At 55.3% G+C, this 15,794-nt stretch overlaps 1 protein-coding gene across 1 annotated transcript in view; it reads left to right on the forward strand.

Annotated features, from left to right (window-relative positions):
* The first annotated feature begins 3,458 nt into the window (after positions 1-3,458).
* LOC138638318 (E3 ubiquitin-protein ligase siah2) overlaps positions 3,459-15,794 on the forward strand; it is an 83,723-nt gene continuing 71,387 nt past the window's right edge. The window contains exon 1 of the mRNA XM_069727527.1: positions 3,459-4,068. Coding sequence (XP_069583628.1) covers positions 3,679-4,068 — 390 coding nt within the window. The 5' untranslated portion in view covers positions 3,459-3,678. The remainder of the gene's footprint in view (positions 4,069-15,794) is intronic.

Genomic DNA, 15,794 nt, shown 5'->3' on the forward strand with positions numbered 1-15,794 from the left:
GCACAGGAGGGCTCCGGCATCTCAGCCTCCCGCCCAGCAGCCGGCACAGCACAGGAGGGCTCCGGCATCTCAGCCTCCCGCCCAGCACAGGAGGGCTCCGACATCACAGCCTAACGCCCGGCAGCTAGCACAGGAGGGCTCTGGCATCTCACCCTCCCGCCCGGCAGCTGGCACAGCACAGGAGGGCTCCGGCATCTCAGCCTCCCGCCCGGCAGCCGGCACAGCACAGGAGGGCTCCGGAATCTCAGCCTCCCGCCTGGCACAGCACAGGAGGGCTCCATCATCTCAGCCTCCCCCCCGGCACAGCAAAGGAGGACTCCGGCATCTCAGCCTCCCGCCCGGCACAGCAAACGAGGACTGCGGCATCTCAGACTCCCGCCCGGCACAGCAAAGGAGGGCTCCGGCATCTCAGCCTTCCCCCGGCACAGCACAAGAGGGCTCTGGCATCTCAGCCTCCCGCCCGGCACAGCAAACGAGGACTGCGGCATCTCAGACTCCCGCCCGGCACAGCAAAGGAGGGCTCCGGCATCTCAGCCTTCCCCCGGCACAGCACAAGAGGGCTCTGGCATCTCAGCCTCCTGCCCGACACAGCAAACGAGGACTGCGGCATCTCAGACTCCCGCCCGACACAGCAAAGGAGGGCTCCGGCATCTCAGCCTCGTGCCCGGCAGCCAGCACAGCAAAGGAGGGCTCCGGCATCTCAGCCTCCCACACGGCAGCCGGCACAGGAGGGCTACGGCATCTCAGCCTCCCCCCGGCAGCTGGCACAGCACAAGAGGGCTACGGCATCTCAGCCTCCCGCCCGGCACAGCAAACGAGGACTCCGGCATCTCAGCCTCCCGCCCGGCACAGCAAAGGAGGGCTCCGGCATCTCAGCCTCCCCCCGGCAGCCGGCACAGCACAAGAGGGCTCCAGCATCTCAGCCTCCCGCCCAGCACAGCAAACGAGGACTGCGGCATCTCACCCTCCCGCCCGGCAGCCAGCACAGCAAAGGAGGGCTCCGGCATCTCACCCTCCCGCCCGTCAGCCAGCACAGCACAGGAGGGCTCCGGCATCTCAGTCTCCCGCCCGGCAGCCGGCACAGCACAGGAGGGCTCCGGCATCTCAGCCTCCCACCCGGCACAGCACAGGAAGGCTCCAGCATCTCAGCCTCCCGCCCGGCACAGCTCAGGAGGGCTCCGGCATCTCACCATCCCGCCCGGCAGCCAGCACAGCAAAGGAGGGCTCCGGCATCTCAGCCTCCCGCCCGGCACAGCACAGGAGGGCTCCGGCATCTCACCCTCCCGCCCGGCAGCCGGCACAGCACAGGAGGGCTCAGGCATCTCACCTTCCCGCCCGGCAGCCGGCACAGCACAGGAGGGCTCAGGCATCTCAGCCTCCCGCCCGGCACAGCACAGGAGGGCTCCGGCATCTCAGCCTCCCACACGGCAGCCGGCACAGCACAGGAGGGCTCCGGCATCTCACCTTCCCGCCCGGCAGCCGACACAGCACAGGAGGGCTCCGGCATCTCACCTTCCCGCCCGGCAGCCGACACAGCACAGGAGGGCTCCGGCATCTCACCTTCCCGCCCGGCAGCCGACACAGCACAGGAGGGCTCCGGCATCTCAGCCTCCCACACGGCAGCCGGCACAGCACAGGAGGGCTCCGGCATCTCAGCCTCCCGCCCGGCAGCCGACACAGCACAGGAGGGCTCCGGCATCTCAGCCTCCCACCCGGCACAACACAGGAGGGCTCCGGCATCTCAGCCTCCCACCCGGCACAGCTCAGGAGGGCTCCGGCATCTCAGCCTCCCACCCGGCACAGCACAGGAGGGCTCCGGCATCTCAGCCTCCCACCCGGCACAACACAGGAGGGCTCCGGCATCTCAGCCTCCCACCCGGCACAGCACAGGAGGGCTCCGGCATCTCAGCCTCCCGCCCGGCACAGCACAGGAGGGCTCCGGCATCTCAGCCTCCCACCCGGCAGCCGGCACAGGAGGGCTCCGGCATCTCAGCCTCCCACACGGCAGCCGGCACAGCACAGGAGGGCTCAGGCATCTCAGCCTCCCGCCCGGCAGCCGACACAGCACAGGAGGGCTCCGGCATCTCAGCCTCCCACCCGGCACAGCACAGGAGGGCTCCGGCATCTCAGCCTCCCACCCGGCACAGCACAGGAGGGCTCCGGCATCTCAGCCTCCCACCCGGCACAACACAGGAGGGCTCCGGCATCTCAGCCTCCCACCCGGCACAGCACAGGAGGGCTCCGGCATCTCAGCCTCCCGCCCGGCACAGCACAGGAGGGCTCCGGCATCTCAGCCTCCCGCCCAGCACAGCAAACGAGGACTGCGGCATCTCACCCTCCCGCCCGGCAGCCAGCACAGCAAAGGAGGGCTCCGGCATCTCACCCTCCCGCCCGTCAGCCGGCACAGCACAGGAGGGCTCCGGCATCTCAGCCTCCCACCCGGCACAGCACAGGAGGGCTCCGGCATCTCAGCCTCCCGCCCAGCACAGCAAACGAGGACTGCGGCATCTCACCCTCCCGCCCGGCAGCCAGCACAGCACAGGAGGGCTCCGGCATCTCAGTCTCCCGCCCGGCAGCCGGCACAGCACAGGAGGGCTCCGGCATCTCAGCCTCCCACCCGGCACAGCTCAGGAGGGCTCCGGCATCTCACCATCCCGCCCGGCAGCCAGCACAGCAAAGGAGGGCTCCGGCATCTCAGCCTCCCGCCCGGCACAGCACAGGAGGGCTCCGGCATCTCAGCCTCCCGCCCGGCAGCCGACACAGCACAGGAGGGCTCCGGCATCTCAGCCTCCCACCCGGCACAACACAGGAGGGCTCCGGCATCTCAGCCTCCCGCCCGGCAGCCGACACAGCACAGGAGGGCTCCGGCATCTCAGCCTCCCACCCGGCACAACACAGGAGGGCTCCGGCATCTCAGCCTCCCACACGGCAGCCGGCACAGCACAGGAGGGCTCCGGCATCTCAGCCTCCCGCCCGGCACAGCACAGGAGGGCTCCGGCATCTCAGCCTCCCACCCGGCACAACACAGGAGGGCTCCGGCATCTCAACCTCCCGCCCGGCACAGCACAGGAGGGCTCCGGCATCTCAGCCTCCCACCCGGCAGCCGGCACAGGAGGGCTCCGGCATCTCAGCCTCCTGCCCGGCATCTCAGCCTCCCGCCCGGCAGCCGGCACAGCACAGGAGGGCTCCGGCATCTCACCCTCCAGTCCCGCCCGGACTCCACCAGCATCGTCTCCGGCGTCGATCGCCAATATATGGTCACATGACTTCACCTCGCACTAAAAAAACAAAACAGACCAAAGTGATGTCACATGACTGGGCTGTACCATGTGACTGTGTCTCGTCTCAGCACCACAGCACCCCCACCCTATGCAGTGGACATTTTCCCGCCAAGTTTGCCACACTGACAGCTGACGTCACATCCTGAGACCAGTCTTATGTTAGCAGGCTCCGCCTCCGCTCCTCACGTGGCGGCTGTGACGTCGGTGGCGATGACGTGGGACAATGTTCCCGAATGTAGGCAGCGCCGTGTCGCCGCTGACAGCCTGGAGGGGCGGACTGTGTAGGAGCCCGGTGACCGCGGAGTGCTGAGCCGTTCTGCCTCCCTCCGGTGCCCGGAAGTTTCCTCTCTGCTTCCCCGTAGCGCTCCGCCCAGTTCCATGGTTGATTCGGACAGACATGAGCCGCCCGTCCTCCGCCGGACCCTGTGCCAGCAAGCCCTGCGGTAAACAGAAGCCGCCGCCACCGCACACGCCATCACCCGCGGTCACCAGCACCACGATATCCGCTGCCTCCGGCCCTGCCGCCCCTCCACCGTCCCCGGCGGCGGCAGCGGCGATCCCGGGCCCCGTGTCCCAGCAGCACCACGAGCTGACGTCGCTGTTCGAGTGTCCGGTGTGCTTTGACTATGTCCTGCCCCCCATCCTGCAGTGCCAGGCCGGGCACCTCGTGTGTAACCAATGCCGCCAGAAGCTGAGCTGCTGCCCCTCGTGTAGGGCGTCCCTCACCCCCAGCATCCGGAACCTGGCGATGGAGAAGGTGGCCTCCGCTGTGCTCTTCCCGTGCAAGGTGGGTGCTGATCCCCGCCCGGGAGTGTGTGTGACGGGGCTGCTACCGTACAGGAGTATACCTGCAGATATGGGCTGCTACCGTACAGGAGTATACCGGCAGATATGGGGCTGTGCTACCGTACAGGAGTATACCTGCAGATATGGGGCTGTGTTACCGTACAGGAGTATACCTGCAGATATGGGCTGTTACCGTACAGGAGTATACCGGCAGATATGGGCTGTTACCGTACAGGAGTATACCGGCAGATATGGGGCTGTGCTACCGTACAGGAGTATACCTGCAGATATGGGCTGTTACCGTACAGGAGTATACCTGCAGATATGGGGCTGTGTTACCGTACTGGAATATACCTCCTGATATGGGCTGTGCTACCGTACAGGAGTATACCTGCAGATATGGGCTGTTACCGTACAGGAGTATACCTGCAGATATGGGGCTATTACTGTACAGGAGTATACCGGCAGATATGGGCTGTTACCGTACAGGAGTATACCTGCAGATATGGGGCTATTACTGTACAGGAGTATACCTGCAGATATGGGCTGTTACCGTACAGAAGTATACCAGCAGATATGGGGCTGTTACCGTACAGGAGTATACCGGCAGATATGGGGCTGTGCTGCCGTACAGCAGTATACCGGCAGATATGGGGCTGTGCTACCGTACAGGAGTATACCGGCAGATATGGGGCTGTTACCGTACAGGAGTATACCTGAAGATATGGGCTGTTACCGTACAGGAGTATACCTGCAGATATGGGGCTGTGCTACCGTCCAGGAGTATACCTGCAGATATGGGCTGTTACCGTACAGGAGTATACCTGCAGATATGGGGCTGTTACCGTACTGGAATATACCTCCTGATATGGGCTGTGCTACCGTACAGGAGTATACCGGCAGATATGGGCTGTTACCGTACAGGAGTATACCGGCAGATATGGGCTGTTACCGTACAGGAGTATACCTGCAGATATGGGCTGTGCTACCGTACAGGAGTATACCGGCAGATATGGGCTGTTACAGTACAGGAGTATACCGGCAGATATGGGCTGTTACCGTACAGGACTATACCTGCAGATATGGGGCTGTGCTACCGTACAGGAGTATACCTGCAGATATGGGGCTGTGCTACCGTACAGGAGTATACCTGCAGATATGGGGCTGTGCTACCGTACAGGAGTATACCGGCAGATATGGGGCTGTTACCGTACAGGAGTATACCGGCAGATATGGGCTGTTACCGTACAGGAGTATACCGGCAGATATGGGGCTGTGCTACCGTACAGGAGTATACCTGCAGATATGGGCTGTTACCGTACAGGAGTATACCTGCAGATATGGGCTGTTACCGTACAGGAGTATACCGGCAGATATGGGCTGTTACCGTACAGGAGTATACCTGCAGATATGGGGCTGTGCTACCGTACAGGAGTATACCTGCAGATATGGGGCTGTGCTACCGTACAGAAGTATACCTGCAGATATGGGCTGTTACCGTACAGGAGTATACCGGCAGATATGGGGCTATTACTGTACAGGAGTATACCTGCAGATATGGGGCTGTGCGACCGTACAGGAGTATACCTGCAGATATGGGGCTGTGCTACCGTACAGGAGTATACCTGCAGATATGGGGCTGTGCTACCGTACAGGAGTATACCTGCAGATATGGGGCTGTGCTACCGTACAGGAGTATACCTGCAGATATGGGGCTGTGTTACCGTACAGGAGTATACCTGCAGATATGGGGCTGTGTTACCGTACAGGAGTATACCGGCAGATATGGGCTGTTACCGTACAGGAGTATATCGGCAGATATGGGCTGTTACCGTACAGGAGTATACCGGCAGATATGGGGCTGTGCTACCGTACAGGAGTATACCTGCAGATATGGGCTGTTACCGTACAGGAGTATACCTGCAGATATGGGCTGTTACCGTCCAGGAGTATACCTGCAGATATGGGGCTGCTACCGTACAGGAGTATACCTGCAGATATGGGCTGTTACCGTACAGGAGTATACCTGCAGATATGGGCTGTTACCGTCCAGGAGTATACCTGCAGATATGGGGCTGTGCTACCGTACAGAAGTATACCTGCAGATATGGGCTGTTACCGTACAGGAGTATACCTGCAGATATGGGGCTGTGCGACCGTACAGGAGTATACCTGCAGATATGGGCTGTTACCGTACAGGAGTATACCTGCAGATATGGGGCTGTGCTACCGTACAGGAGTATACCTGCAGATATGGGGCTGTGCTACCGTACAGGAGTATACCTGCAGATATGGGGCTGTGTTACCGTACAGGAGTATACCTGCAGATATGGGGCTGTGTTACCGTACAGGAGTATACCGGCAGATATGGGCTGTTACCGTACAGGAGTATATCGGCAGATATGGGCTGTTACCGTACAGGAGTATACCGGCAGATATGGGGCTGTGCTACCGTACAGGAGTATACCTGCAGATATGGGCTGTTACCGTACAGGAGTATACCTGCAGATATGGGCTGTTACCGTCCAGGAGTATACCTGCAGATATGGGGCTGCTACCGTACAGGAGTATACCTGCAGATATGGGGCTGTGCTACCGTACAGAAGTATACCTGCAGATATGGGCTGTTACCGTACAGGAGTATACCTGCAGATATGGGCTGTTACCGTACAGGAGTATACCTGCAGATATGAGGCTGTGCTACCGTACAGGAGTATACCTGCAGATATGGGGCTGTGCTACCGTACAGGAGTATACCTGCAGATATGGGGCTGTGCTACCGTACAGGAGTATACCTGCAGATATGGGGCTGTGCTACCGTACAGGAGTATACCTGCAGATATGGGCTGTTACCGTACAGGAGTATACCTGCAGATATGGGCTGTTACCGTACAGGAGTATACCAGCAGATATGGGGCTGTGCTACCGTACAGGAGTATATGGGGCTGTGCTACCGTACAGGAGTATATGGGGCTGTGTTACCGTACAGGAGTATACCGGCAGATATGGGGCTATTACTGTACAGGAGTATACCTGCAGATATGGGCTGTTACCGTACAGGAGTATACCGGCAGATATGGGGCTGTGTTACCGTACAGGAGTATACCTGCAGATATGGGGCTGTGCTACCGTACAGGAGAATATGGGGCTGTGTTACCGTACAGGAGTATACCAGCAGATATGGGGCTGTGCTGCCGTACAGGAGTATACCTGCAGATATGGGGCTGTTACCGTACAGGAGTATACCTGCAGATATGGGGCTGTGCTACCGTACTGGAGTATACCGGCAGATATGGGACTGTGCTACCGTACAGGAGTATACCGGCAGATATGGGCTGTGTTACCGTACAGGAGTATACCTGCAGATATGGGCTGTTACCGTACAGGAGTATACCTGCAGATATGGGCTGTTACCGTACAGGAGTATACCGGCAGATATGGGGCTGTGCTGCCGTACAGGAGTATACCTGCAGATATGGGGCTGTGCTACCGTACAGGAGTATATGGGGCTGTGTTACCGTACAGGAGTAGACCGGCAGATATGGGGCTATTACTGTACAGGAGTATACCTGCAGATATGGGCTGTGTTACCGTACAAGAGTATACCTGCAGATATGGGGCTGTTACCGTACAGGAGTATACCTGCAGATATGGGGCTGTGTTACCGTACAGGAGTATACCGGCAGATATGGGGCTATTACTGTACAGGAGTATACCTGCAGATATAGGCTGTGCTACCGTACAAGAGTATACCTGCAGATATGGGGCTATTACCGTACAGGAGTATACCTGCAGATATGGGGCTATTACTGTACAGGAGTATACCTGCAGATATGGGCTGTGCTACCGTACAAGAGTATACCTGCAGATATGGGGCTATTACCGTACAGGAGTATACCTGCAGATATGGGCTGTGTTACCGTACAGGAGTATACCTGCAGATATGGGGCTGTGTTACCGTACAGGAGTATACCGGCAGATATGGGGCTATTTCTGTACAGGAGTATACCTGCAGATATGGGCTGTGCTATCGTGCAGGAGTATACCTGCAGATATGGGGCTATTACCGTACAGGAGTATACCGGCAGATATGGGGCTGTGTTACCGTACAGGAGTATACCGGCATATATGGGGCTATTACTGTACAGGAGTATACCTGCAGATATGGGCTGTGCTATCGTACAAGAGTATACCTGCAGATATGGGGCTATTACCGTACAGGAGTATACCGGCAGATATGGGGCTGTTACCGTACAGGAGTATACCGGCAGATATGGGGCTGTGTTACCGTACAGGAGTATACCTGCAGATATGGGCTGTGCTACCGTACAAAAGTATACCTGCAGATATGGGGCTATTACCGTACAGGAGTATACCAGCAGATATGGGGCTGTGTTACCGTACAGGAGTATACCTGCAGATATGGGCTATTACCGTACAGGAGTATACCGGCAGATATGGGGCTGTGTTACCGTACAGGAGTATACCTGCAGATATGGGGCTGTGCTACCGTGCAGGAGTATACCTGCAGATATGGGCTGTGCTACCGTACAAGAGTATACCTGCAGATATGGGGCTGTGTTACCGTACAGGAGTATACCGGCAGCTATGGGGCTATTACTGTACAGGAGTATACCTGCAGATATGGGGCTGTGTTACCGTACAGGAGTATACCTGCAGATATGGGGCTATTACCGTACAGGAGTATACCGGCAGATATGGGGCTGTGCTACCGTGCAGGAGTATACCTGCAGATATGGGGCTGTTACCGTACAAGAGTATACCTGCAGATATGGGGCTATTACCGTACAGGAGTATACCTGCAGATATGGGCTGTGCTACCGTACAAGAGTATACCGGCAGATATGGGGCTGTTACCGTACAGGAGTATACCTGCAGATATGGGCTGTGCTACCGTACAAGAGTATACCTGCAGATATGGGGCTGTGTTACCGTACAGGAGTATACCGGCAGATATGGGGCTATTACTGTACAGGAGTATACCTGCAGATATGGGCTGTGCTACCGTACAAGAGTATACCTGCAGATATGGGGCTATTACCGTACAGGAGTATACCTGCAGATATGGGCTGTGTTACCGTACAGAAGTATACCTGCAGATATGGGGCTATTACCGTACAGGAGTATACCTGCAGATATGGGGCTATTACTGTACAGGAGTATACCTGCAGATATGGGCTGTGCTACCGTTCAGGAGTATACCTGCAGATATGGGGCTATTACCGTACAGGAGTTTACCGGCAGATATGGGGCTGTGTTACCGTACAGGAGTATACCGGCAGATATGGGGCTATTACTGTACAGGAGTATACCTGCAGATATGGGCTGTGCTACCGTACAAGAGTATACCGGCAGATATGGGGCTGTGCTACCGTGCAGGAGTATACCGGCAGATATGGGGCTATTACTGTACAGGAGTATACCTGCAGATATGGGCTGTTACCGTACAGGAGTATACCGGCAGATATGGGGCTATTACTGTACAGGAGTATACCTGCAGATATGGGGCTGTGCGACCGTACAGGAGTATACCTGCAGATATGGGCTGTTACCGTACAGGAGTATACCTGCAGATATGGGGCTGTGCTACCGTACAGGAGTATACCTGCAGATATGGGGCTGTGCTACCGTACAGGAGTATACCTGCAGATATGGGGCTGTGTTACCGTACAGGAGTATACCGGCAGATATGGGCTGTTACCGTACAGGAGTATATCGGCAGATATGGGCTGTTACCGTACAGGAGTATATCGGCAGATATGGGCTGTTACCGTACAGGAGTATACCTGCAGATATGGGGCTGTGCTACCGTACAGGAGTATACCTGCAGATATGGGGCTGTGTTACCGTACAGGAGTATACCGGCAGATATGGGCTGTTACCGTACAGGAGTATATCGGCAGATATGGGCTGTTACCGTACAGGAGTATATCGGCAGATATGGGCTGTTACCGTACAGGAGTATACCTGCAGATATGGGGCTGTGCTACCGTACAGGAGTATACCTGCAGATATGGGGCTGTGTTACCGTACAGGAGTATACCGGCAGATATGGGCTGTTACCGTACAGGAGTATATCGGCAGATATGGGCTGTTACCGTACAGGAGTATATCGGCAGATATGGGCTGTTACCGTACAGGAGTATACCGGCAGATATGGGGCTGTGCTACCGTACAGGAGTATACCTGCAGATATGGGCTGTTACCGTACAGGAGTATACCTGCAGATATGGGCTGTTACCGTCCAGGAGTATACCTGCAGATATGGGGCTGCTACCATACAGGAGTATACCTGCAGATATGGGGCTGTGCTACCGTACAGAAGTATACCTGCAGATATGGGCTGTTACCGTACAGGAGTATACCTGCAGATATGGGGCTGTGCGACCGTACAGGAGTATACCTGCAGATATGGGCTGTTACCGTACAGGAGTATACCTGCAGATATGGGGCTGTGCTACCGTACAGGAGTATACCTGCAGATATGGGGCTGTGCTACCGTACAGGAGTATACCTGCAGATATGGGGCTGTGTTACCGTACAGGAGTATACCTGCAGATATGGGGCTGTGTTACCGTACAGGAGTATACCGGCAGATATGGGCTGTTACCGTACAGGAGTATACCGGCAGATATGGGGCTGTGCTACCGTACAGGAGTATACCTGCAGATATGGGCTGTTACCGTACAGGAGTATACCTGCAGATATGGGCTGTTACCGTCCAGGAGTATACCTGCAGATATGGGGCTGCTACCGTACAGGAGTATACCTGCAGATATGGGGCTGTGCTACCGTACAGAAGTATACCTGCAGATATGGGCTGTTACCGTACAGGAGTATACCTGCAGATATGGGCTGTTACCGTACAGGAGTATACCTGCAGATATGGGGCTGTGCTACCGTGCAGGAGTATACCTGCAGATATGGGGCTGTGCTACCGTACAGGAGTATACCTGCAGATATGGGGCTGTGTTACCGTACAGGAGTATACCTGCAGATATGGGGCTGTGTTACCGTACAGGAGTATACCGGCAGATATGGGCTGTTACCGTACAGGAGTATACCTGCTGATATGGGGCTGTGCTGCCGTACAGGAGTATACCTGCAGATATGGGCTGTGCTACCGTACAGGAGTATACCTGCAGATATGGGGCTGTGCTGCCGTACAGGAGTATACCTGCAGATATGGGCTGCTACCGTACAGGAGTATACCGGCAGATATGGGCTGTTACCGTACAGGAGTATACCTGCAGATATGGGCTGTGCTACCGTACAGGAGTATACCTGCAGATATGGGGCTGTGCTGCCGCACAGGAGTATACCTGCACATATGGGGCTGTGCTACCGTACAGGAGTATACCTGCACATATGGGGCTGTGCTACCGTACAGGAGTATACCTGCAGATATGGGGCTGTGCTACCGTACAGGAGTATACCAGCAGATATGGGGCTGTGCTACCGTACAGGAGTATATGGGGCTGTGCTCCCGTACAGGAGTATATGGGGCTGTGTTACCGTACAGGAGTATACCGGCAGATATGGGGCTATTACTGTACAGGAGTATACCTGCAGATATGGGCTGTTACCGTACAGGAGTATACCGGCAGATATGGGGCTGTGTTACCGTACAGGAGTATACCTGCAGATATGGGGCTGTGCTACCGTACAGGAGTATATGGGGCTGTGTTACCGTACAGGAGTATACCAGCAGATATGGGGCTGTGCTACCGTACAGGACTATACCTGCAGATATGGGGCTGAGCTGCCGTACAGGAGTATACCTGCAGATATGGGGCTGTTACCGTACAGGAGTATACCTGCAGATATGGGGCTGTGCTACCGTACAGGAGTATACCGGCAGATATGGGCTGTGTTACCGTACAGGAGTATACCTGCAGATATGGGCTGTTACCGTACAGGAGTATACCTGCAGATATGGGCTGTTACCGTACAGGAGTATACCGGCAGATATGGGGCTGTGCTGCCGTACAGGAGTATACCTGCAGATATGGGGCTGTGCTACCGTACAGGAGTATATGGGGCTGTGTTACCGTACAGGAGTAGACCGGCAGATATGGGGCTATTACTGTACAGGAGTATACCTGCAGATATGGGCTGTTACCGTACAGGAGTATACCTGCAGATATGGGGCTGTTACCGTACAGGAGTATACCGGCGGATATGGAGCTATTACTGTACAGGAGTATACCTGCAGATATGGGCTGTGTTACCGTACAAGAGTATACCTGCAGATATGGGGCTGTTACCGTACAGGAGTATACCTGCAGATATGGGGCTGTGTTACCGTACAGGAGTATACCGGCAGATATGGGGCTATTACTGTACAGGAGTATACCTGCAGACATAGGCTGTGCTACCGTACAAGAGTATACCTGCAGATATGGGGCTATTACCGTACAGGAGTATACCTGCAGATATGGGGCTATTACTGTACAGGAGTATACCTGCAGATATGGGCTGTGCTACCGTACAAGAGTATACCTGCAGATATGGGGCTATTACCGTACAGGAGTATACCTGCAGATATGGGCTGTGTTACCGTACAGGAGTATACCTGCAGATATGGGGCTGTGTTACCGTACAGGAGTATACCGGCAGATATGGGGCTATTTCTGTACAGGAGTATACCTGCAGATATGGGCTGTGCTATCGTGCAGGAGTATACCTGCAGATATGGGGCTATTACCGTACAGGAGTATACCGGCAGATATGGGGCTGTGTTACCGTACAGGAGTATACCGGCATATATGGGGCTATTACTGTACAGGAGTATACCTGCAGATATGGGCTGTGCTATCGTACAAGAGTATACCTGCAGATATGGGGCTATTACCGTACAGGAGTATACCGGCAGATATGGGGCTGTTACCGTACAGGAGTATACCGGCAGATATGGGGCTGTGTTACCGTACAGGAGTATACCTGCAGATATGGGCTGTGCTACCGTACAAAAGTATACCTGCAGATATGGGCTGTTACCGTCCAGGAGTATACCTGCAGATATGGGGCTGCTACCGTACAGGAGTATACCTGCAGATATGGGCTGTTACCGTACAGGAGTATACCTGCAGATATGGGCTGTTACCGTCCAGGAGTATACCTGCAGATATGGGGCTGTGCTACCGTACAGAAGTATACCTGCAGATATGGGCTGTTACCGTACAGGAGTATACCTGCAGATATGGGGCTGTGCGACCGTACAGGAGTATACCTGCAGATATGGGCTGTTACCGTACAGGAGTATACCTGCAGATATGGGGCTGTGCTACCGTACAGGAGTATACCTGCAGATATGGGGCTGTGCTACCGTACAGGAGTATACCTGCAGATATGGGGCTGTGTTACCGTACAGGAGTATACCTGCAGATATGGGGCTGTGTTACCGTACAGGAGTATACCGGCAGATATGGGCTGTTACCGTACAGGAGTATATCGGCAGATATGGGCTGTTACCGTACAGGAGTATACCGGCAGATATGGGGCTGTGCTACCGTACAGGAGTATACCTGCAGATATGGGCTGTTACCGTACAGGAGTATACCTGCAGATATGGGCTGTTACCGTCCAGGAGTATACCTGCAGATATGGGGCTGCTACCGTACAGGAGTATACCTGCAGATATGGGGCTGTGCTACCGTACAGAAGTATACCTGCAGATATGGGCTGTTACCGTACAGGAGTATACCTGCAGATATGGGCTGTTACCGTACAGGAGTATACCTGCAGATATGAGGCTGTGCTACCGTACAGGAGTATACCTGCAGATATGGGGCTGTGCTACCGTACAGGAGTATACCTGCAGATATGGGGCTGTGTTACCGTACAGGAGTATACCTGCAGATATGGGGCTGTGTTACCGTACAGGAGTATACCGGCAGATATGGGCTGTTACCGTACAGGAGTATACCTGCTGATATGGGGCTGTGCTGCCGTACAGGAGTATACCTGCAGATATGGGCTGTGCTACCGTACAGGAGTATACCTGCAGATATGGGGCTGTGCTGCCGTACAGGAGTATACCTGCAGATATGGGCTGCTACCGTACAGGAGTATACCGGCAGATATGGGCTGTTACCGTACAGGAGTATACCTGCAGATATGGGCTGTGCTACCGTACAGGAGTATACCTGCAGATATGGGGCTGTGCTGCCGTACAGGAGTATACCTGCAGATATGGGGCTGTGCTGCCGCACAGGAGTATACCTGCACATATGGGGCTGTGCTACCGTACAGGAGTATACCTGCAGATATGGGGCTGTGCTACCGTACAGGAGTATACCTGCAGATATGGGGCTGTGCTACCGTACAGGAGTATACCTGCAGATATGGGCTGTTACCGTACAGGAGTATACCTGCAGATATGGGCTGTTACCGTACAGGAGTATACCAGCAGATATGGGGCTGTGCTACCGTACAGGAGTATATGGGGCTGTGCTACCGTACAGGAGTATATGGGGCTGTGTTACCGTACAGGAGTATACCGGCAGATATGGGGCTATTACTGTACAGGAGTATACCTGCAGATATGGGCTGTTACCGTACAGGAGTATACCGGCAGATATGGGGCTGTGTTACCGTACAGGAGTATACCTGCAGATATGGGGCTGTGCTACCGTACAGGAGTATACCAGCAGATATGGGGCTGTGCTGCCGTACAGGAGTATACCTGCAGATATGGGGCTGTTACCGTACAGGAGTATACCTGCAGATATGGGGCTGTGCTACCGTACTGGAGTATACCGGCAGATATGGGACTGTGCTACCGTACAGGAGTATACCTGCAGATATGGGCTGTTACCGTACAGGAGTATACCGGCAGATATGGGGCTGTGCTGCCGTACAGGAGTATACCTGCAGATATGGGGCTGTGCTACCGTACAGGAGTATATGGGGCTGTGTTACCGTACAGGAGTAGACCGGCAGATATGGGGCTATTACTGTACAGGAGTATACCTGCAGATATGGGCTGTTACCGTACAGGAGTATACCTGCAGATATGGGGCTGTTACCGTACAGGAGTATACCTGCAGATATGGGGCTGTGTTACCGTACAGGAGTATACCGGCAGATATGGGGCTATTACTGTACAGGAGTATACCTGCAGATATAGGCTGTGCTACCGTACAAGAGTATACCTGCAGATATGGGGCTATTACCGTACAGGAGTATACCTGCAGATATGGGGCTATTACTGTACAGGAGTATACCTGCAGATATGGGCTGTGCTACCGTACAAGAGTATACCTGCAGATATGGGGCTATTACCGTACAGGAGTATACCTGCAGATATGGGCTGTGTTACCGTACAGGAGTATACCTGCAGATATGGGGCTGTGTTACCGTACAGGAGTATACCGGCAGATATGGGGCTATTTCTGTACAGGAGTATACCTGCAGATATGGGCTGTGCTATCGTGCAGGAGTATACCTGCAGATATGGGGCTATTACCGTACAGGAGTATACCGGCAGATATGGGGCTGTGTTACCGTACAGGAGTATACCGGCATATATGGGGCTATTACTGTACAGGAGTATACCTGCAGATATGGGCTGTGCTATCGTACAAGAGTATACCTGCAGATATGGGGCTATTACCGTACAGGAGTATACCGGCAGATATGGGGCTGTTACCGTACAGGAGTATACCGGCAGATATGGGGCTGTGTTACCGTACAGGAGTATAC

This window comes from Ranitomeya imitator, chromosome 5, assembly GCF_032444005.1.
Source record: "Ranitomeya imitator isolate aRanImi1 chromosome 5, aRanImi1.pri, whole genome shotgun sequence".
NCBI classification, from domain to species: Eukaryota; Metazoa; Chordata; class Amphibia; order Anura; family Dendrobatidae; genus Ranitomeya; species Ranitomeya imitator.